Source organism: Thamnophis sirtalis, unplaced genomic scaffold, assembly GCF_051295495.1.
Source record: "Thamnophis sirtalis isolate CommonGarterSnake01/CBP01778 unplaced genomic scaffold, rThaSir2_p1.2 scaffold_15, whole genome shotgun sequence".
Classification (NCBI taxonomy): domain Eukaryota; kingdom Metazoa; phylum Chordata; class Lepidosauria; order Squamata; family Natricidae; genus Thamnophis; species Thamnophis sirtalis.
Genome location: NW_028261395.1, coordinates 22,507,559 through 22,531,819, shown reverse-complemented (window position 1 = coordinate 22,531,819; position 24,261 = coordinate 22,507,559). Strand labels below are relative to the sequence as shown.

Below are 24,261 nucleotides of genomic sequence, written 5' to 3'. Positions count from 1 at the left end.
AGATGGCTTTGGCATATCTTTTTCTTGCCATTTTCTTTTTTTAATAATCCTAATTTTTTTATATTCTAGCCTCCCATTCATTCATTCATCTTTAAGTATTTTTAATGAGGTTTACACCATGAGACTTCCTTAACCAGGAAAGAACAGAGGTAGTATTCATCCAGTTCAAACCGGTTCACCCAAACATGTAGGGGGAATCACAGGTGGCTCTATGCTGTCCTATTTAAGCACGTTTTTGAGTCCGGGCACATGTGCAAAAGGCGCCCACACGAGCAAAGTGCGGTTCCACCACAAAACTGCGCTCGACTAAACCGCGCCCGACTAAACCGCGTCGCTGACTTCATCAACAGGGCGACAACAACGCGGAGACAGAAGCACGCTGTAAACCCTAAACCTAAACCTAACCCTAACCCTTAACCTAACCCTAACCCTAACCCTTACCTTAAGTTGAATCGGCTTGCTTTCAAAGCGCTATTTAAAGTGCACTTCTTTCTCCGCGCTGGCTGTTGTCGCCCTGTTGATGACATCAGCGACGCGGTTTAATTGGGCGCGGCTTAGTCGAGCGCGGTTTTGACGGGTCACGGCAAAGCACGTGTGCGGAAGACCGGGCACATGTGTGGAAGGGCATATGCGCTCACGAAGTGAGTGCTTGTGGGAAGAACCGGTGGTAACAAAATGTGAAACCCACCGCTGGAAAGAACCCCATTAGATATTTCAGGTGTAGACACCAAGATTAATGTGTATATATAGTTCTTTTGGTCTTTAAACATGACCCTCAAAGTTCTGATAAGATTATGTTTTTAATTTAATAGTCACTTTTAACTCCAGATTATTATGCTTTTGGATGTCCAGAAAAGTGTTCATATGGTTTTATAGATGGTCTGAAAGAATTTTACAAAGAATTTCATGTATTCTCTATAAATGATTGACTTTAGTCCAATCATTTGGTGACAATAATGTATGCATGGTACCAAAAGTGTATTTTTTTGCACTCTCTTTCATTTAATGTCAAGATATTCTTCAAAGATTACATCTTTTTTCTTAATGGCTTGGAAACCTCTTCCTTGTGCTAAGAAAAACCAAAAATATCAACACTATTGTAGTACTGAGGTAGACATTAGGTATTCTATACATACTATCTTATGTTTGATAAATAAATTGTTATACAATATATTTCTTTAAAAGTTGGCATACTATCTGGTTGTTTTTGGGAAAGATCAGGTTTAATTGAGGGAAATCAGATTTAAAGCTAGGAATAACAGTGAAATATTTGGGGCTTTGGTTATGTCCCTATTTTGGAAAACCTTCTTTATTTGGAAATTTAAACTTAGTTCCAAAATTGGTGTGAATGACAAACAGCCCAGAATTTCTCTGAGAATTTGTGGCAAGAAAAAAGCAGTTATCGGTGCATTTTAATAAGAAGCCTATTTCTGTTTATACTTTAGTATTATTTTAAGTAAATATTTATTTATTTATTGTTAAATTTGCTTGCCATCTATTTGTCAAAGTCATCCTTCAAGAATCTCATTCAAAACGTGACAATTATCTGCTGAGAAAATTGTTTTTAATTCTTCACATTTTCAGTTATCATTTGGGTTGATAGGATGAATTCAGACATTTATGGTGCTTAAAATATTTGCCTTTAGTCTCAGGTTTGACAGATGTTGAGCTTCTTGGATAATGCAGCAAGATATAAACGAGATAGATTCGGTTGAAGGTATATTTCTTATCCTTTCACCCATGAAAAATCTTCTTTGCAAAAATCCTGAGTTCTGAATAGCTGGTAAACTGCTTTTAGTTTGTAAACCTCCCATAATATAGAACTGAATTACCTTGAAATTTTATTCTATTCAACTTAACAAATCTCTTATTTGAACATTGTTGTGATGTCAAATCTCCCTTAAAGGACCATGTTTCCTAATAGAAGAAATGACTGGGGGTACCATCAATTCTAATAACTGAAATTTAACTCTTCAATCTATCCAATAACTAAATACTAATTAATTAAAAACCAGGTGTGTGTGTATATATGTGCGTGTGTATGTATATGTATGTGTGTGTATGTGTATATATGTACATGTATGTGTGTGTGTATATATATATATATATGTGTGTGTGTGTGTGTGTGTATAATATATATGTGTATGTGTGTGTATTGTGTGTGTGTGTGTGCGCGTATGGAACACCTCCGAAAATATTTAATGTTATCAATGATTTGCTGCCGTGAGGTGAAATTTGGATCTTTTTGGGCTCATTCTTCTGTGACAATATTTTGGGCTAAAATTCATAGCATTTTAAATATTTTTCAGCAGCACTAAAGCAACATTTTGGACTCTTGTCTCTGAAATCAATTATTATATAAAGTTGGAAATATAATTCTCCATCTGATTTGCAGGGTGCCATCATGTGCTGTTTGGTACTATTTTAAGTCATATTTCGGATCAATCTAACCAATTTTTCTTTTATCTGTATAGGCCCATTTTCATTTTTATACGCTACACAAGCTGTTCCTACTGAAGTACACTATCTTTTCCCCCCCTATTTATCTATCTCAAATCTCTAAAGCTCCTAGTCTTGCCTCATTTGTTTCTGCATCTTTTATCTGCTCCTTTCTCTGTCATCTATCCATACCTACACTCTCTTTCCCTCCCGGAACTTATAAATTTCCCTAGTTTTGCACACCCCCAGCTCTTTTGCCTCCCTTCGTGCTATCTTCTCTTTTTCCACAGTGTTCTGTGAGTTCCATCTTTCGCACTGGCCTCTTTGGCTTTTATTTTTTTTCTACGTGTCTCCTTGCTTAGTTTGGCATCTTAGCTGGAGTCGACCATGCCAGATATTCTGACTGCGAAAGGCTGGAAAAACAGCTGACATCTCCACTGCGTGCCTCTGAATCTAAAGGGGAGGGGAGGATATTGGATATAGTGACGCACTATTTTCCCAAACTCTTTACCACTTTTGAAATGCATGGGTAGCTTTAAATGTTCCTATAAACATGCGAGAAAAGGACACGGGGAAGGGATTTCTTCTGGGACCAACACCGTTTTTTCATAAATGTAAACCATGCAGGGCTCTTCAAATGTGATTAATATTGTTGTTGTTGTTAGTTGCAAAATTGTGTCTGACATATCGCGACCCCATGGACAACATTCCTTCAGGCCTTCCTGTCCTCTACCATCCTCTGGAGTCCATTTAAGCTCATGCCGACTGCTTCAGTGACTCCATCCAGCCACCCCATTCTCTGTCGTCCCTTTCTTCTTTTGCCCTTTATCTTTCCCAGCATGAGGGTCTTCTCCAGTGAGTCCTTCCTTCTCATTAGGTGGCCAAAGGATTTGAGTTTCCTCTTCAGGATCTGGCCTCCTAAAGAGCAGTCAGGGTTGATCTCCTCTAGGACTGACCGGTTTGATGGCCTTGCAGTCCAAGGGACTCGCAGGAGTCTACTCCAGCACCTGAGTTCAAAGGCCTCCATTCTTTGGCGCTCAGCCTTCCTTATGGTCCACCTTTCACAGCCATCCATTGCAACTGGGAAGACCATAGCCTTGACTATATGCGATTAATATCATGAAATATTAATTAAAATGTCATTTTTCACTTTTAAATGATTCGAATTCCCTACTTTTTTTTAATTGTCCACCTTTAAATGATCTTAAATGCAATTTTGGTAGAATTAAAGCATTGGTGCCTGACGTACATTTTCTTTCTTTAGTTGTATTTAATGTAGTTTTTTAAAAATTATTGTGCAACGAAAGTCTACTCAAGAGACTTTCATTTGGACACCCTGTTTAACTTCATTTAGGTTTTCTCCAGGTGGATTCTGAGCACAATATATTACACGTAACTTCTGAGATCAAAGGGCTTTAGAAGGTGCAGTTTTCTTTAAGAGCCGCCAATACACTTGATTAAATTATAAATGATATGCTAAATTCTTCTCTGTGGAGGAGAACTGAAGAATCTTCTTGTCTAGGCAAATCCCAAGGCAAACAGCCAGAAGATTAGCTTATCTTTGGCCCTGAGTGAAGACAATCCAATCTTTGAAAAGAGCAAGTATAGACCAACCCAGGGGTCTCCAAACCCAGCAACTTTAAGACTTGGGGACCTCAACTCCCAGAATTCCTCAGCCAGCCATGCTGAGTCTTAAAAGTGGCTATGTTCGGAGACCCCTGCACCAACCAACCATTCCGTTCTGGCATCCCACTGGCCCAAAATATCTGTTCCAGTAATTTACTTTTGGCCACACAAACGTGCTAAAAATGTTGATTTTCCCTTAATAGGATATGTGCATCCAGCCCCTGTGGTTTGTGATGCTTTGGTGCATCTTGTAAATCCAATCTTGAGGTTCGTGTTTTAAAATACTTGTGATTTATCCAAGGTGGCTTGAGTGGTGCTACTCCCCCCTCTCCCCCAATACTTGCAGAGACTTTTTTATATCAAGTTTTTTATTTTATATTGTTTATACATATCAATGCATGAATGGTTGACACCAGAGTATCATACATTTCTATACAAACAGACATAATATTATTACTCATAGTTATTAATTTCATTTTCACTGTTTCATATTATTTGCCCATATCTTTTACTACTATATATGTATGTATGTATGCATGCATGCATATACACACACACATACACACACAATATTTCCCCTTTTATTTCTATCTCTATTTTAACCTTCCCCCCCTTATCACTATTATATTCAAAGACTAATATTTTTTTTGTTTCCCATTTGTTTGTATTCATATTCCCATTAATTACCTCTTCACCTCTGTTTATATTAAAGTTCCATCCTTTGTCTTTCTTTCATTATTCAATATCTCAATATCAACTTCTAGTACTAATCACAATCATTGAAAGCATTTAAAATATATCTATTTCATGTTTTTTCTACTTGCAGAGACCTTAAGTGGCAGAGAAGCAGAAATTGGGCCATTCCAAAGAGAAAGAGAACACCAATTCGATGGTTAACAACAGCTTCTCTTCCCACTCTATCAGTGACCAAACTCCCTTGGCGGCCCCTTGGCGATGTCTTAATGTTTAGGTTTTTTTTTCCCAAATCCTTGAAAAAGGATTTGAGGGGGTGTGTGTGCCTCAATTTAGCATGGGGACAGTTTTCTCAAATGAAATGTAGTGAAATAAATTGTGCCTTTAGACACGGAGGTCATGGGACCCTTGAAGGAAAATGAATAGGAAAAAGGCTTGTTCACGATCTTTCAATCTATCTAGGATCTCCATTCACTCTGACTAAAGGCCTTCTCACCTTCTGGATGTCTTTAAAAGCTAAATTCTCTATATGTCAGAGCTGGAAGTCATATTTTGCATTGGGACTTCAGGCCTGCCACATTTAATGCTGAGGGAAAAATGGGAGGAGGGATTATATGGAGTATGGAAGATGCATAGTCTCAGAGAGGCAAGGACACCTTGCCCTGCACCTGGAGCGGTGTGATTGGGAGTTATCTCCAATTTCAGATGGTGCCTGATTGGGCCATGTGATGGGCATGAGGGTGCTGGGTAGGGCCTTGGACTTTCAATTGGGTGGGGAGAACCTGGAAGCTTTCAGATTCGGATTTTCCCAGATGTGCCAATATGACATCTCTAATAAAGTGGAACTTTGAGGAAACTCAAGCCTCGGAGTTTTTATTCGTTGGGGGTGTCACTTGGAACCCTGACGCTATAAACAAGTTGCTAACCGTGATAGCAAATCAAAGATATCGTGAAAGCTAAAGTGAAAGACGGGCGTGCCAATGAAACCATCTGTATATACCTGTTTGTACTTGCACTAGGCAGATACTAGGAATGTAACTACTGTGTGCCAATATAGGTAGTCCTCGACCTACGACCACAGCTGAGCCCAAAATTTATCTTGCGAAGTGAGACATTTGTTAAGTGAGTTTTGCCTCCTTTTATAACTTTTCTTGCCATGTTTGTTAAGTGGATCACTGCGATCATTAAATTAGTAACACCGTTGTTAAACAAATCTGGCTGTCTCATTGACTCTGCTTCTCAGAAGGTCACAAAAGGTGGGGGGGGGAGACTTCATATGAACCCAGAACTCTCCAACCATCATAAATATGAATCAGTTGCCAAATGTCTGAATTTTGATCATGTGACAATGGGTATGTTACCACGGTCGTAAGAGTAAAAATGGTCATAAGTCACTTTTTCCCCAATGCTGTTGTAACTTCAAATGGTCAAATGGTAATTTCTGATGGCCTTTTGTCCATATTCTAAGTGGCATTACTGGAGTCCTGGATTATGGGGGCATTCTGTAAGTTAGTGTATTTGAGATGTCGTGGTTCAAAAATTGTAGCCATAATAAGCACTGTTTTGCCAGAGTTAAAGACTACAAAATGAGAGTGTTAGTGGTAGATGAAAGATATTTTATTAAATTTGCTCAATTTCAAATTCCATATTACTTATCTTATTAGCTGTGAAAATGACGGTTTTAAATTATCAAGACTGAATAAATAAAAAAATGATAATAAAATAAAAGACAGTTTAACTGGCCCAAAAGAACTGAAGCGTTGTTTTTAAAGGCAGGCTATTTTCTACACATGCATGCCTATTGCTCCTTGTATTTTGAATTATTTAGAAAACAAATATATATGAAAGCACAATTCTATCAATCTCAAATAATCCTATCACTCAATCTCAATTACTGTAAGGTATGATCACCTAAACCTGTAGCTGTAATCCACAAATTTAAGGTAACAAATTTAGGGGCTAAACTCTATTGATCACAACTGGATTAACTTTCTGAAACAGCAAGCAAACAGCAATCCATTTTAATGAAGAAGGCAATATTTCTCATGTGGCATTTTAAGGATCAAAGTAAGATTGTGAAATACTTCTAATAAGGATGGAACTTCAAACACATTACAAATTCAGTTCTGTCTTCCTATCTGGCAGCAGTTTCTAAAATTTCACTGGGAAATTTATTCTATTTTTGCAAACATAGTACAAATTATGCATTTTTCTTCTACTTAAATTTTGTTTTTCCATGTATATTATCTTGATGATGGCCTTCATAAAGTCCTCTTATAGTATCTTGAATATGTTGTAAATATCTTTAGGGTTTGTTTTTCTTTAAACAAATATTATATTTTGGCCCTAGTTTTCTCCACTTCATTTATACTTCAAAATTCCAAGTGATTATAAATTAAAATATACTGGGAAGTAGCAGGGCTCTCTTACCACTTCAAAATCCCCCAAATCCACACCTGAAAGACTTTTAACCCTCCAGAGAAGAGGAAAGAATAAAAGAAGAATCTTCCCAAGTGTTGGTGAGTAAATTCAAATATTTATTTATAGGTAAAAGGTAAAGGTTCCCTTCGCACACGTGCTAGTCGTTCCCAACTCTAGGGGGCGGTGCTCATCTCCATTTCAAAATCGAAGAGCCAGTGCTGTCCCAAGATGTCTCTTTGGTCATGTGGCCAGCGTGACTAAATGCCAAAGGCACACAGAACTCTGTTACCTTCCCACCAAAGATGGTTCCTATTTTTCTACTTGCATTGTTTATGTGCTTTTGAACTGCTAGGTTGGCAGAAGCTGGGACAAGTAACGGGAGCTCACTCCGTTACACGATGCTAGGGATTCGAACCGCTGAACTGCCGACCTTCTGATCGACAAGCTCAGCATCTTAGCCACTGAGCAACCGCGTCCCTATATTTATTTATACCTACATGCAAAGCCTATAGGATGATCCGATCTGAATGGCTTACAGAGCTCCAGAACAGGAATAAGATGAAAGACTAAGCATAAGCATAATATAATAAATAGCATCCCAAGCGTCATAATACAACCATTTCCTATCCACAGGGCTCCCAAAGAAATAGTCGGCTCAAAGGTGCTTTGAAAGACTAGCAGGATTGTAGCCCGTCTGCTCTTAGGAGAGCATCATTCCAGAGTTGGGAGGTAGTGACTGTACAGGCCTAACCTGGGATTCAGGCAGGTGACGTTCCCTAAGGGACAGGATGACGCAGATGGGAACCTTCTAATCCGGATATGAGAGTATTTTATTGCCAAGCCTACTAGCATCTCGTATTTGGGTGGTACAAATGCAAGATGGTTTCTGAGCAGGCTTTCCAATATTGCTCTTCAAAAAAGAAGTCACATACTGTACATAAGCTACTGATGTCAGGAACCTCGCTTTCACTTAAATTCACCATTTCAGAAGCTATCATATGGTTAACACAACCACTGTAACTACTGACATATCATAGGTAAAGGTTCCCTTGCTCATATGTGCTAGTCGTTCCTGACTCTAGGGGGCGGTGCTCATCTCCGGTTCAAAGCCGAAGAGCCAAAGCTGTCCAAAGACATCTCCGTGGTCATGTGGCTGGCATGACTAAATGGCAAAGGGGCACGGAACGCTGTTATCTTCCCACCAAAGGTAGTCCCTATTTTTCTATTTGCATTTTTTATGTGCTTTCAAACTGCTAGGTTGGCAGAAGCTGGGACAAGTAATGGGAGCTCAGTCCGTTACGCAGCGCTAAGGATTCAAACTGCCAAACTTTCTGATCGACAAGCTCAGCATCTTAGCCACTGAGCCCTTATCATATCATGATATCATATTAAGTTCAAAATTGAAACAATGCAGATCTTGACCAAATAACATTCAGCATATTCCTAAAGATTAATAGAAGAGCAAGTTGCAGACTTCAAACTGCTGTTTAATATCTTAACTTTCTTACCAAGAAGTGAATAACTTCCAATTTTCTGAGCATTTTAAACAAGACCCATGAAAGAAGTGCAGATAAACAGCTTAACTATAGTAGCGTACATTCCAATCTCACTATAAATGTAATGATTTTTTTAAAAAATTGCACTACGTTGACTGGAGACGTGCTAGAGAATGCAGAACCTAGTTTTAAGAAACACATTTGTTTAATTTCAAGTGGATTCTTAAACTGCACGGAACAAGGACCAAGATTTTTTATGCCGGTGGAGTACAAATATTTTCTAGTCTACCCTGTAACCACTTGCACTTCAAGTCATGCCATGAATCTGCTGGAGAAGATACACCTGTTAAAACATTTCATAAATGTTACTGGCAAACATGGAAAAATTGTTGTTTCTCCGGACGTGCCGTTTCACGTGATAATCTTGTGTAAAAGAAAAGCTAAATGCAGTGGAAGGCGTATGTGAGAACTATTGGCCAACCCCCATCTGGAAAATTAGTCACAAACCTATTTGCTCTTGTCCTAAATGGGGTACACACAACACACAGAGGAAAGAAAAGTACAAAGAAACATCAGGCAAAGTTTAAGGATCCCTGTGTTACACATTTGATGGTACTAGAGCTTGGGTTGTATCAAAATTATCTTTGCTCAAGTGGATGCTTTTTGGGAAAGTTGGATTACAAAATGTATTATCAGTAGCAGCACATACTATGGGACAAACATTAGGAAGGGGTTGAAGTTTAAAGACCGTGGTCAAACACAACCGTATTTTCCCAGTGAAATGCAAACCACAGCAAGAACAAAATACGCACTTTCCAATCTCAAACTTTATTCCTTACTTTCTTTTCTGTAGCCTTTTATGGAAATGACCCTCTCTACCACCTCTGTCATCAAATGGCCTCATTAGACTTATTTACTTTCTTTCCTTGCCCAATAAATAATAACTAATGAATGACCAACAATATATCCACCCAGGATTTGTAGCAAAAGAAAACAACTGAGCCATCAACAACCATCGAATTAGGCTTTATTTGAGCCCTTTCTAAACTGATCGTGGCAATCCATTCCCAAATATAGATCTCTTTTTTTGGGGGGGGGTGTAGAGGAGATCCACCAATCTCATTTCTCCATCCCATGCGCTCCAAACCAAGTGCAACCGGATTACCCACGGCTTTAATTTGGGGTGTCCTGCAGAGGAGCAGCAAGGACTCTGGCTTGATTAAGGCTGCTAATTAGGCACTCCTTTGATCCTTTTTGTTTACTTCGAGGGGTGCAGTCCAAGGGACGAGCAACCACCCCCTTAATTAAAAAGGAACCAGGGAAAGGAGGGAGGGAGGAAAAGGAAGTAGAAGGAAAGAAAGGAAAAAGGGGAAGGAAGGAAAGGAAGAAAGGGAGGAAAAAAGGAAAGAAGAAAGGAAGGAGGGAAAGGAAAAGTGGAAAGACGGAAGGAAAATGGTAAAGAAGGAAAGAAAGGAAAAAGGGGAAGGAAGGAAAGGAAGAAAGGAAAAGGGGGAAGAAGGAAGGGAGAAAAAGGGAGAAGGAAGGAAAAAGGGGAAAGGAAGGAAAAGGGGGAAGGAAAGGAAGGAAAAGGGGGAAAGAAAGAAGGAAGGAAAGGAGGACCAGCCCTTTTCCTTTCTCCCAAAGCTCAAGGGAGACTCAGGCCCTTTCAGCCTCCACTGGGGTGTCGCCGAGGCCGCCCTCTCCCATCTACTGAGGGGCCCTCCCAGGCCAGTCCCCCATCCCCACCCCAGGCGGCCCAGCGCAAGCAGCCCGTCCCGCTGCGCCCCGCCAGGCCCGGCCAAGAGGGCCTCCCTCGCTCACCCGCGGGGCATCGTCCTCGGAGCGTCCCCGGGGATCGCCTGGATCCGAAGCGCGTCCCCCGGCCGAGGGAAGCGGAGGCCTAGACAGGGCAGGGAGAGCAGGAGGCGGCGGCGTCTGCTCTCTTCGACGCCCGGGCCGAGTGGAGCCGCCGTCGGTCCTCTTACGGCGCCTTGGGATGGCCCACGCGCATGCGCGGGAAAGGGAGAGAGTGGGGGGGAAGAGAGTGTGAGAAAAAAAAAGAACAGCGGCTCGGGGGCGCGCGCGCGCTCTCTCGGAGGGGGAGGGGACGCGCCTTGGCGTGGGGTGGTTCCAATCACGGCTCGGGAAAGGAGGCGGGCACCGCCCAAGGGGCGTCGAGGAGTCCAATCAGAGGCCGGCGGAAGGAGCAGCTTGCAGAAGAGAAATAAGAGTCCGGCCGTCGAGGGACGCTTCTTCGCCCTTCCCCGGCGGAGGCTACCGAGCGGGTTCGGGAAACTTCGTTTTCCCCCCTCCACCTTTAAAAAAATAATCTCCTCCCTAACGCACCTTTCCAGCGATGGGGCGTGTCCATTCCCAACCCGAGCCCTCGACGGAAATTGCCGAAGGTGGCGCTAGGCGAACGAGCAACATGTGTCTTCGCCTCCGCCTACCTGGCATATTGCGAGGGGGGGAGGAAAGGAACGTTCCTCTCGTCTCCTGCGCGCATGCTCTGTAGCCCTTCAAGCCACAGAGGCCGAGATCAGAAGAGGCGGGGGCGGAGGAGGAGGAACGCAACTCTTTTCCCTTGCAAAAGTATTACTGTATAATATAAATTATATTACATATTAGTGTTGAATGAAACCACGATTTCGTTAGATTTCCTTGGTTACATTTTTATTCATAGGGTTCCCAGCCAAGGATTAAGGCGGATTATAAACGCTTTCTGAGAAATAATCTGCCTCTCTCTGACCTGAGATTGGTAGAATGGTCGGCCTATAAATACTTTAAGGAAGCCAAGCAAAAATAAATGAATGAGCCATATGGTCTCTGTAGTAGAGGTTCATCTTTTTGTTTTTGGAGGAGAAAATTGTAAAAAAAGTAATTTTGCATTTATTTTGTCATGTTTATGTAATATATATTAGAGGTGGAGACTCTTAGTTCATTTGTCCTAAACCCCAGAAGATCTTCATGAAGGAAAATTGCAAATTTGCAAAACCTTGCACAGCAAACTCAGGAAAGGATTCCACCCATGGCTGGGCTGCTGCTGAATGGAAATTCTCCCAGAGCTCTGGATTACCTGGAAATTAAGTATCCATCCCAAATATCCTTCTAGGCAATGTTTTATTTTTTTAAACTGGGAGATTATTATATAAAAGCCACAACTCAGTTTTCTTTTTACTGAAAAAGGACATTTTAGCTAATGAAATGAATACATGGGTGACTATGAATGGGTGTGTAAATATGCATTTAATGAAATTATCTATAATGGGTTAATTCAAATCATTGATGGAAGACATACTTGTTATGACGATCAAGCTTGCAGATTCCTTTGAGGAGTTGCAAACCCAATCTTTCTTTCTTGCCATCCAGCAAAGGAGGGAAAACTTATTCATGTGAAGTATTAGTACTGCTTTACAAAGATTTAGTAAGACCACTCCAGCATCCAATTTTGGTCACCACATTACAAAAACGATGTTGAGACTTTGGAAAAAGTACAGAAAAGAGCAACTAAGATGATTAAGGGCTTGGTGACACAAACATATGAAGAATGGTTGCCAAATTTGGGTATGGCTAATCTAGAGAAAAGAAGGACTAGCAATATTTCAGTATTCCAGAAGAGAAGGGTAAATTTATTCTCCAAAGCACCAGAAGACAAGAAACAATGGATGGAAACAGATCAAGGAGAGAAGCAATCTGGAATTAAGGGGAAACTTCCTAACAGTGAGGACAATCAACCGGTAGAAGAGCTTGCCTTCAGAAGTTGTTTGAAGAAGAGACTGGACAGCCACTTGTCTGATATGGTATAGGGCAGTGTCCGGACCACTCTCCAGAAAAGCTGAACTTTGGGTTCTAGCATGCATGCGCACCCGACAATCAGCTGACCGGGGCACATGCGCAGTCTGATTTTTTGGACTGCCACGCGTATGAAGGGATCAAGCTCCGGAAAAGCCGAATCTCTGGGTTCTGGCATGCATGCACACCCAACATTCAGCTGCCCAGTGCACATACGCACACAGGTTTTCAGCACTGCCGCACACGTGAAGGACAGCTGATCGCCACGCGCGCATGCACGCCAGAAACCCAGAAGACAAACAGGCAAGGCCGTGTGTGCCAGGCAACATGGCTTCGTGTGCCATTTTGGGTACACCACAGGTACATGACCACAAAGAACATCACAGGTATAGGGTCTCCTGCCTGAGCAGGGGGTTGGATTATAAGACCTTGGTAGTCCCTTCCAGCTCTATTCTGATTGATCGATTGTTACTGGACAAATTCCCTTGAGGGATTACAAAAACAACTGGAATAAATTGGAACAGGCACCCCCAGATGTCATATTTTCAAATTTGCGTTTGAAACCCAGCAGTAAGTAAAAACAGCAGTTTTTAAGAAACATTACGATTTGTCTGTATGAGGACTGACGGAAGGTAACCTTGGTGTGTGTATAAATGTCAGTGCAATAAAATGTCACTGTGGAAGGTCTGTGTTCAGAAAAATAAACAGTTGCGTGTTCCCTTTTCAGGAGCCTGAAGGATTTCAAACCCTTGGAGTTCAGTTTCCCACCCCAATGTTTTTTTTTTTAAAATTTAAATTGTGTTTATATTTCTGCAAATCTCATGTTTCTTTGAACGTTCCCGTGGCCTGGTGCAGGGGTGCTATTCACTTACCTTCGCTACTGGTTCTCAAATGTGAGGGTGCTTGCATTCACAGGGCATCAAAAACAGGATGTGATGATGTCCGGGCAGATGGGCGGAGCCTCCCACTGCCGCTGCTGTTACCGGTCCCCACCCCACCCCACCGAACTGGCTGAATAGCACCACTGGTCTGGTGGGATTTGAAATGAACTTGTTGCAGCCTTCAGACCAGTGGTGAAATGCATTTTTTTTTTACTACCAGTTCTGTGGGCATGGCTTGGTGGGTGTGGCCGCGGGAAAGATATTGCAAAATCCCCATTCTCACCCCACTCTAGGGCCAGCCGGTTCTCCGAACTACTAAAAATTTCCTTCCACTACCAGTTCTCCAGAACCTGCTGGATTTCACCCCTGCTTCAGACGCTCTGAATATCAGCATCCACAGATCAACTCAGCTCACTTCCGATTCAGCAATGATTTGCCTCCGAAGCTTTTTTTTTTTCCAAATTGCCCAGGTGATCCTCAACTTACGACTGCAAACTAGCCCCAAAATTTCTGTGACTAAACGAGTTCGTTGTTAAATGAATTTTGCCTCCTTTTACCACCTTTCTCCCCATCGTTTTTAATTGAGTCACGGTGTTTGTTAAGCAAGTAACACGGTTAAGTGTTGAATCCAGCTTCCCCATTGACTTTGCTTGTCAGAAGGTTGCAAAAAAGTGATCCCGTGACCTGGGAATACGGCAACCGTCATAAGTATGAGCCAGTTGCCAAGCATCTGAATTTGGATCATGTGTCCACGAGGCTGCTGCTATGGTTATAAGTAAGAAAAACAGTTGTAATTCACTCTTTCAGTGCCGTTGTAACTTTGTATGGTCACTAAGCAAACTATTCGAGGACTACCTGTGTAAGGTACACTTTTGGTAAAGCAATATATAATGCGAGAAAATGGACTGCCATTTGTCAGAATGGTGTAGAGTCTCCTGTTTGAGGAGGGGATTGGACTAGATGACCTATAAGGTCCCTTCCGACTCTGTTAATCTGTTATGTGTTAAAATCATCTGAAATCCTAGGGACATTTTATATTCACTTTATTGGATTTAGTTAGTGCAAAACACAATGGATTCTGCTACGTTAACTAAACATTTTCCTTGGTTTTAAACTATGAATGACCAATTCTGCTTCTTTCCGTCCCTTGCTTGAGTGCCTGTGCTGAGAAATAAAGATGATAAAATCCTCAAAAATCAATTTTTGCAACGTCTATTTAAAAAAAATCAGCGCAACGTAATTTCGGAAATCACAAAGCAATTCAACACTTTGAACAATGGTTGCTGTTGCATGCAAAGCCACAGGAAACCGATCTGGGCTTCTCTTGCAATTAATTGCTTCCGCTGTATATAAAATTGAAAGTATTGGATATTCTGGCCCGGAAAAAGGATATCCTCAAAGCTTGTTCCCACTTCCTGAGCAAACTCTATTGCAGAAACTTTCACCCTGAGTACATTTATAATAAATTATCCGGTGATGACAAAGAAGGCAGCGAAGCAAAACCTAAGTTTACTGGAGTTTGTGCAATTCTTTCTTGTTGTGTGTGGATTGTTTACGTATTTTGACCTTGCTACTAGAAAATTTAACATTTAATTCTCTGCAGACTTCTGAACTGTCCCTGCCAGCATGAATCTCTTGTAATATGTAAAGCTTCTGAAGATATGAAGTGCTCGGGCCAACAATCTCAAGAAATCACTTCATGAAAAGTAGGTAAATTGTAATTTGCCCCTATTATAATCTGGTTTTGCTTTCATCCGTGCAATTACAGGTAGTCCTCAATTTATAACCAATGTCGCTTAGCTTTCAAAGTTGGTAGTTTTTCGATTAGGCTGTTGCTTACTGTTTGTTGGTTTGCCTGAGTTGGTAGTTCCTTGATTTGAGGTGTTGCTTACAACTTGGTTCTAGGTCTAGTGCAGAGGTCTCAAACTCGATTTCCTTGAGACAGTGGTGGGATTCAAAAATTTTAACTGCCAGTTCTGTGGGCATGGCTTGGTGTGCGTGGTGTGGCTTGGTGGGCGTGGCAGGAGAAGGATACTGCAAAATTCCCATTCCCTCCCAACCTCCTAACCTGCTTTCCAGCTCTGTTCTCCTGTTCAGGGCAACAAAAGAAGATCAGCTGGGAGGCAGTGGGGGCAGGGCCAGCCTATTTCCGCTACCGCTTCTCCAGAACCTCAGAATACCATCTCTCCATTGATGGCCGCATCAGGGTTGTGTTTGACCACTTTGGGGCATGGCCAAAGTGGACGTGGCCAGCTTGACGTCACTCAGGTTGGGGTTGCCCGTGAGGGCCCTCCTGAGCTCCATTTGCACTGGCAGAGGGTTGCAGGAGGCTGTAATAGCCGAAAACGGAGATCAGGAGCCCGTTTTCGCTGGCAGAAGCACCGCAGTCCAGTCCTTTGCTATTTCCAAGTCAGCCCCATGGGCCAGATCTAAGCACCTAATGGGCCAGATCCAGCCCCTGGGCCTTGAGTTTGACACCCCTGAGCTAGTATTATCCCTGATGTTAATCTCTGCTTAGGAACCACCAAGACCCCTCCCACCTCCCACCAACACTGACAGAGCAAGCCCACTACCTTCTAGCACTGATGATGTTACCTAGTTGGTAACATCATCATGAAATGTCTGCAAGAAAACCACCAAGATCAGAGAGCGCTAAAGTTCCCACAGGTCTCCTCCCCCTCCCCCTCCTCTCCCCCCTTCTTCCTCGCAATAGACCCCACTCCCTTCTGCACTGCATTCTAAGATCACCACAGAATTAGATTTCAAACATAGCTTTCCTTCCTTGTACGAAACTCCACACATTTGTTCACACACACACACACACACACACACACACACACGCCTCCCTGCGAGCATTAGTAATAGAACAAGATCAGGGAAAAGACCTAATTGACCTGAAAAACATCAGACAAGAAAGGGCTTCTTCAGAAAGCATACAAATTTGACTTTTGATGGCTCAATTTCCAAAGAAGATGTTTATTTGACGAAAACATTTCTGGTTGTTGAACATTCCTTCTTTCACATAAATTCAGGAGAGAAAAAAAAAAAGGTCATACTTTTAAAAAATACTTTATTAGTGTTCGGCACCGATAATCCATGCAAGATATATCAAGTCACACTTCATGAATCAACACACTGGATGCTGAGCAACTGGAAAAAAAATACCCCAGGATGATCTGCTTCCCAACCTTATTTCAAAGTAAGGTCACTTGTGGTATCGTATCAATATTTCCGTACAGATTTTTTAAAAAAAAGAATCAAACAAAAGCTTCATGTGACTGCAGTAGAAAGCAAATCACTCAAGCACAGAGGTTAATAACGTCATTTAAAAAAATAGCATCTATTAGAGGGACATCTTATCTCACCTGAGTCCCAGCATAATTTTTATTTTGTGTTTTAGCACTGAATACAAAGAAAGCTTTAAATAGAGTGTATTACTCAAGCTACTGACTCATGAAGGACCAAAGGAATTTCATGGATGGATAGAGAGATGATAGGTAAATGATAGATGATAGATAGATAGATAGATAGATAGATAGATAGATAGATAGATAGATAGATAGATAGATTAGTGATTAATTGGTTGTGGTAGACTTCCTTTCAGAATTAGGATTCAAGCAAAATGCATTGTCCTAAGACTAAATGGAAGATGGAAGGCCAGCCACAAATTAATCAGAGTTTTCTCACAAAATTCAACAGAATCTGAATTATGCCCCCCAAATTTCAAACTGTTTTCTGCCCATTTCAGCTAGAGCGAAAATATTAGCTGCAAAAAAAAGTAGGATCATGCTTCAGTAGTTCTGTTGATTTCAATGGATTTGCTTCTTCTAAAGGTGATTAAAAATCTAATCATCTTTGAGTTGGATGTCATTGACATAACCTATCAAGTCTTCTGAATAGGTTAATAGGCAAATTGTATTATTTGGTCATTCACAGGTACAGTATTAGGAAGAACAAGGCAAAAGGCAGAGAAAAAAAAGTGGAACCAAAGGATAACAAGTTTAGTTTAGCATAAACAATGGTAATTGTTATATCTGTCATAAAGATAAATTTGGTATGTCGTCCCCCAGTGTTTCTCTTGCTGTAGACCAGTGAATTTACGACTTGTCTAGGACTACAGTTCTATACAATTTTTAAAAAAGTTTATTAAGGATAGATGGATGTGATTCTACTCAAATAAAATTTGATCATAAGGAAATATACTAAGCAGCCCAATGTTAAATATCAACAGCCTTCCTGAATGGAGTAGAGACCTAATCTGGAGCAATTAGTTTGCTGTAGAAACTTCTCTTTACGTATAAGTTGGGTTGACAAAATCAGAAATGAGAAAGTGATAAGCCGCCTGGGAAAGTCAAGGGAAATAATCAAAACCATTAAAAAGCGACAGAATATTTTGGATATGTGATGCGACACCCAGAAAAATACAGCATACTTCACTTAATTGTGCAAGGAAAGATTGAAGGCAAACGAGGTCCAGGCAGAAGAAGAACATCATGGCTTCAAAATCTAAGGGGCTGGTTTGGACAAAACTGAGCAGCACTTTTTCATGCGGCTGTTGACAAAAATAGGATTGCCAACATGATTATGAACGTCCGATGGTGGATATGGTACAAGAAGAAGAAGAAGCAACTTCTTTCATTTTGAGAATAAGAATGCACTTTTTAAAAATACGCTGGCAGGGAAAATATATAAGATAAGATCTTTAAATCATGGATTCCTTTCTTTAGAACGGTGCTTCAAAATGGTCCAAAGTAATGGAATACTATTTTGGGGTGCTTGCTCCTTAAAGAGGGTTGAACGACTACCCAGTCCAATATCTGCTTTCTCTTCCTGCAGGTTGGATGGTATTAGCAATAGGTCTATCCCAAGGGAGACAATAAACATACCCTGTCTACAGCATCAGAATAATCCCTAAAATTTGTTGATGGACTGATCCAATGCTGTGCTATGCCCATTGCTCTTTAACTATGCCTTAGTGAATAAATCAGAATGGAATAACCACAATGAGTTAGGTTCCCACCATGAGATGTATTAAACTAAAGCACATCCCTTTTATGGCTTTATGCCATGCATGAATGTTTTCAATGAATAATGTTGTGCTATCTTTGTGCAAGAAGCTCACCATCCACAGCTGAATCTGATCATCCTTCTACTAAGATGCCATAAATGGAATTCCCTCTTGGAGTTACGGTGGACTTAACCAGCTGAAGATGAATTAGAATCTATCTCTGTACTTTGTTGACTCCTCAGATTATACTGGTTATTGCATTTTGTACTAAATTACTAGCTTGGAAATGTAAGAAAACGAAAGTGTATCTTTCAGAAAAATAAGTTTGACCAAAATGCTGCAGATTCTTTTAAGAATAATCCTGAATGAGATGTTGGTGTCTTCCTTGTTACATGGGCACGATAAGCAAGAATTAAAGTGCTACAGATGTGGATAAACAAGATTTAAAATTTGCTCAACTATCCAAGGCAAAAATGTTACATACAGAAAAATAAATATTGTACGGTGTGTTCCATTCTTTGCAGAAGACAAGAGATGAGGGACTGGAGTCAGTCCTGGTTAAGCATTTTAAAATCCAGTTAACACGAGTTCTTCGATAAAGCATCTTTTATTCTTCCACAGGATCCAAAAGGGATCTTAAAATAAAGTATAGGATTTTGAGAAGAAGAAGCCATTGGTTATAATGCAGCTTTTATTTTAGCTTTTAGCCTGATTGAGGTCAGGATTCCAGTCAAACAACAAACATGAAAATCAAACTGCGTTCTTTTCCCCTCTTGTTTTCCCCCCCAAATGAATAATAAATATTGTACATTGTTTTAAATAAGAAATCAGCTTCCATGCTGGAACATATTCTACTGGAGTACATGGCTTTTATCTGTATGACAGTGTTGCCCATTCAAATCAGCGTCTAACAATGTTGACATAGAACGAGTCCTTCTGTGTCTAAATTTAGGATGCTTATCTGAGCAGATATAAGCCAGTGGCTTCACCGTATATAAACAATTACCTGATGCTAAAGAATGAAATACCCAAATGCTAGCCAGAATGAATACAGTCTGCCCAACACAAGGGGACAAAAGCTTCAAAAAGTAAATAATTGCAGAAATTCTAAATAGCATTTTGTTTAAAAACTTTAAAAAAAAAGGAAAGGAAAACTACTCAAGGTTCTGCAGGCTTCTTTTTCTTGTAGCAGCAAACACAACCACACTTTAGAGACAACCGTCTTTAAAGAATTACAAGTCTCTCGTTCAAGGTCTGTCCGGTGAATGGCACCAGTTTTAACCAAACAAAATGTCACATTCTTGAAAACAAAGAAATTAAAAAATAATAATAATCTGGATATCCCCCTAACTCTATATCTTTTTGTAGCTGCAATTATAATGTAGCTTTTCCTAACCATCAACAAAAAAGAAATGACCGCCTTCCTCATTACTGCTATTACGAGTAAGAGTTTTCAAGAACTCAGTGTTCTTGACAAAGCCAAATGCTCGTCCATCAGTTGGCAAAGTGTCTCAACTGGAATGCAAAGTGTTGACTTCCAACTATCCAAAGTCTACAGCTTCTACTATCCGTCGCAAGTAATCTCAACCAGAGGGTCTCATCCTTGGGGAAATTTCTTATGTGAGTGTTTCCTCCATGGTCAGTTAGCTTGATAGTGACAATGGCATGGTGAACATACAATCCAACACTTTCTCCTTCCTTCCCCAATGGCAGATGGAAGACAACTGATCCTCTGAGTTAACTCTTCGTTCTTCCATGCAACCCTTCTCATCATTTTGCTCAACTTTCCTACTAACGATCAGAAGCTCAAGGTCTCCACACACATACAGAGTCCTTTGAAAATCATTTTCTAACAGTTCTACTCCAGGGGGATATATTCCAATATAGGAATGAGACTTAGGAAGAGCCATTCACGATTACTGGGGGTCGGATATTATCCCCAAAGTTTACCAGCTTGGAAAAAGCACATTTTTTTTTTTAAATTCAGGAAAACCACACCTATATACAAGAAAACCTGGTAATCAGGGAGAATTACCAGAGGAGTTTTTAGTTGTGTTTGGATTCAAGCTTTGATTGGGTCAGTTCATGGCATGTTTTTTGTTAATTCTATCTGGCCTATCATTTTTCTTTAACCTCAAAGTTATGCCACATCTAAGTAGTGTGAAGAAGAGTCGCAACATAGAATAATGGAATATCACTCTGTTGGCTTGGTAAGGAATACTTATTTGACTCATCATCACAATGGACTATGACTTTAAGTTACTTTGTGTAATTTGGCACTTTTGAGCTGTATTATAATACTAAGAAAGGATTCTATTTAATTTTTTTTAACAGTAATGGGTTCTACTAGGGTAAACCTATCCTAAATATGCTTACATAGAAACTGCCCCCTTATTTTGTTCATTTTGCTCAAGCAATTACAGCCCAAGTTGGCTGCCAAACTATGAATATTCATTCCCCCTTTTGTGCATCAGAAATAGATCTGCACACACAAAAGCATAATTCAAAGTGTCCATAATTTGTGACCTCCCCTTCCCCTCCCCTATCCTCAGAAATCCATAGTGATCTATATTTAATCTGTTGAATCAACCTCCACCCTTTTTTGCTTCATTATTCCCTTCCGGATTTTTCTTTAGACGTTGATGGCATGGGCGTGTTTCTTGCACAAAGGCTTATCTTTCTTCGAATAAAACGGTTGACCTTCCAAATTGACATGGCAGACCTGTGAATGAGAGATACAGCAAGTTGGAATTGCATCGAAGCCGACGCGATTCTGAGTCCCTCCATTTCAGTCCATTCTGCAAAACCAGCAAAGTTAGACAATCTAAGCATAAGATGTGCTGAGCCCCCATTCCTGAGTCAAAACAATGAGAAAAAGGGAGAGATTGGTGTACATGGTTGATATGATTCCTTCATTCAGTTCCTTTAGAAAAGCACTGACTTGCCTCCAGGAACATCCTTGAATGCATTGACATTACACACACAAAACAATTGGAGTTTTGATGCAGTCAGTCATTTCTTTCCAAAAATGATCTACCAAACTGAGCACAGATGAAGATGATCCAGATCTACCTCCAAGAAGAACCAGAATATAGTTTTTTCTCAGGGGGGTACTCAGTAGTGAAATCTATTTTTTTTTTTTACTACCGGTTCTGTAGGCATGGCTTGGTGGGGCGTGGCTTGGTGGGACCATGTGACTGGGTGGGCGTGGTTATGCAGTCATGTAACTGGGGGATCAAAAGACAGAAACTCACTTTAACAATGTTGTGCTGGAGCAGGGTTGGATTAGATGACCTCCAGGTCCTTCCAGCCCTGGATTATCCTCTGAAATTATTATTGCCAGATTTGTAGTCCTTCCTTCCTCTCCTTTTTCCCTCCCTCCCTCCCTCCCTCCCTCCCTCCCTCCCTCCTTCCTTTCTTTCCCAGCACCTCCACCCTCCATTTTTGGCCTAGCACGCTTCAGGGAAGCCTGATGGGAACAAAAACAGACCCCTCCACCTCCGTGTTTCTGGAAAACCTGTAGTAAAAAAATTCTTTAAAAGTTTTTTTTTTAAAAGTTCCAAAGATCAGCTGTGTAACATACAATCCTTGAAACTTTTTTTAAAAAGCTTTTTTTAGTATTTTTTATTACCGGTTCTGAAAACCAGTAGCATTTTTTTACTACCGGAAGCAGTTCACCCCTTTGTGGGCTTCAAAAATTTCAGCAACGGGTCCTCAGCCAGGTTGCTGGGTGGGCGTGGCCATGGTGGGCGTGGCCTAGTCGGCTTCCTGCACCAGGCAGTGGGGTGGGTTTCACCTTCCCCAGGCTCCGGAGGCTTTCCTCAAGTCTCTGGGAGGGTGAAAACTGCCTCCCCCGGGCTCCAGAGGTCCTCAGGGGATCGGAAACGGCCACGTTTCCGGCTTTCTGGAACTTCCGGGAGGCCCATTTTCCCCCTCCCCAATCCTCCACCCTGTACTTACCTTGCATGCAAAATGAGCCCCGTGGAGACTCCGGGGAGGGGAGGAGTGGGAGGGGAGGGGCCAGCCAGGGGTGGGATTTGTGAACCGGCCATAAGGTTCTCCTGAGCCCGGGCAAATGTGTAGCAGTCCACCCCTGTTTCTCCTACATGTTTTGAAGAACATATCACATGAACTTTTACCCTGAGCAGGTTGGCCATAGCTACAAGGTGTCTGTTTCATTGTGAAACATTTAGAATACTCCTGGACCCTCTCTTGGGTATCTATGTTTGTGTGTTACGTGTTGTGACCCACCTACCAGTCTTGGGAAGATACCTACAGCACAAATGAAGCATGTATCATGCCAGGTGTGACCAAGGGCCTCGATGAATTTGTCTCCAGCCTCAACGGGGAAGTCGCATCCGTGACATTTGGTACTGAATAAGGCAACATAGTCTAGAAGAATACATATCAAAGAGAAAAAAATGAGGTTTGCAACATAAAGAGTACTATAATAAATATATTAATGTCCCCTCTTGATTTACGGTGATGTCATAGACACGCCTAGGTAGCATTGGGACAAAAAGGCAGCAGTGGATTTTAATGCCTTCTCTGATGCAAAACTGTGGGTTTATTTTTGCTTGCCTTCCTCCTCAACTTTGCGGAAGTTCCTGGAACGGTGTTTGAAATGAGTTGACTACTTGCCTGGTGTGGCACAATATTTGGAGCATTAGACTAGGAGCAGGAAGAACTAGTTTCGAATCCTGATTTCTTACAGACTAAAAGGGGGAGGGAGGGAGATCAGCCAGCTGATCTCTCTCTTAGCCTGACCAGCATTAGAGCATTTCACAGTTGTGAAAGCAAATAAGGATGCATGGGGAACTCGTGGGAAGGAAGGCAAGACTAAACATGATCGGTGAGGCATTCCGACATGAAGCAATGCCAGAGCCCAGGCTGCAAATGCAACCATTTATAGAATGAATATTGTGCATTATAAGCTTCTTCCTCTACACCAAATATTAGCGATGGTAGAGCAATAATTACCTTTTTTTATATCTCTAGATTTGGGACACTTTGATTTTTAACTGAAGGACCTTTTATCCTTACCTAAATGTGTGTGTGTGGTTTTTTTAAAATCTCTTTATCACGTTAGGGATCAGATGGAAGTCATTCAGCTGTTTGCAAAAATGAATCTTTTGCAAATGAATGTTTGCAAAAATGAAAAACAAATGAACAAAATAAAACCCCAAACAATATTGAGTCTTGAAGGAAATGTCAGGACTAAATCTACAGAAGTTGAAAAAAAAATTGCAGGAGTAAGAGAGTGACATATTGCTGTCAAGAAAATGGTACAACCATGTCAAAATAGTTCCTGGGAATCAATTTTTCCTCAACTTCACACTGTGTTCCTTGAAAGTAACTGAGTAAGGACTGTGAAGTCAAACTAGCAGTTGCTTTTCAAAGTCACTGCGAACAAAGGTAAAAGTAAAGGTTCCCCTCGCACATATGTGCTAGTCGTTCCCGACTCTAGGGGGCGGTGCTCATCTTTGTTTCAAAGCCAAAGAGCCAATGCTGTCCGAAGACGTTTCCGTGGTCATGTGGTCGGCATGACTAAATGCCGAAGGTGCACGGAGCGCTGTTACCTTCCCAGCAAAGGTGGTTCCTATTTTTCTACTTGCATTTTTTTACATGCTTTCGAACTGCTAGGTTGGCAGAAGCTGGGACAAGTAACGGGAGCTCACTCCATTACGCGGCTCTAGGGATTTGAACCGCCGAACTGCCGACCTTTCTGATCAACAAGCTTAGCATCTTAGCCTCTGAGCCACCGTGTCCCACCTGCGAACAAAAGAGGACCTCAAAAAGTTCAATGTCTGCAGATTTGGGAAAGAGGAAAAGCAAAAGAAGAAAAAGAGGAGATTAAAGCATGATGCAGATTTGCGTTTTGGAAGTCATCCCTAAGAGAACATGG

At 41.2% G+C, this 24,261-nt stretch overlaps 2 protein-coding genes across 9 annotated transcripts in view; both read right to left on the bottom strand.

The window, feature by feature from the left end:
• The window catches only part of BMPR1A (bone morphogenetic protein receptor type 1A), a 79,533-nt gene extending 68,850 nt beyond the window's left edge, over positions 1–10,683 (bottom strand). The window contains exon 1 of the mRNA XM_087702273.1: positions 10,497–10,683. The gene's annotated coding sequence lies outside the window, so the exon portion shown is untranslated. The remainder of the gene's footprint in view (positions 1–10,496) is intronic.
• A 7,601-nt stretch (positions 10,684–18,284) lies between these two features.
• LDB3 (LIM domain binding 3) overlaps positions 18,285–24,261 on the bottom strand; it is a 170,787-nt gene continuing 164,810 nt past the window's right edge. For all 8 annotated transcript variants that reach the window (XM_087701852.1, XM_087701850.1, XM_087701851.1 and 5 more), the window contains 2 exons: positions 22,633–22,748; positions 18,285–21,078 (listed from right to left, as the gene is read on the bottom strand). In XM_087701852.1, coding sequence (XP_087557978.1) covers positions 20,989–21,078; positions 22,633–22,748 — 206 coding nt within the window. In that variant the 3' untranslated portion in view covers positions 18,285–20,988. The remainder of the gene's footprint in view (positions 21,079–22,632; positions 22,749–24,261) is intronic.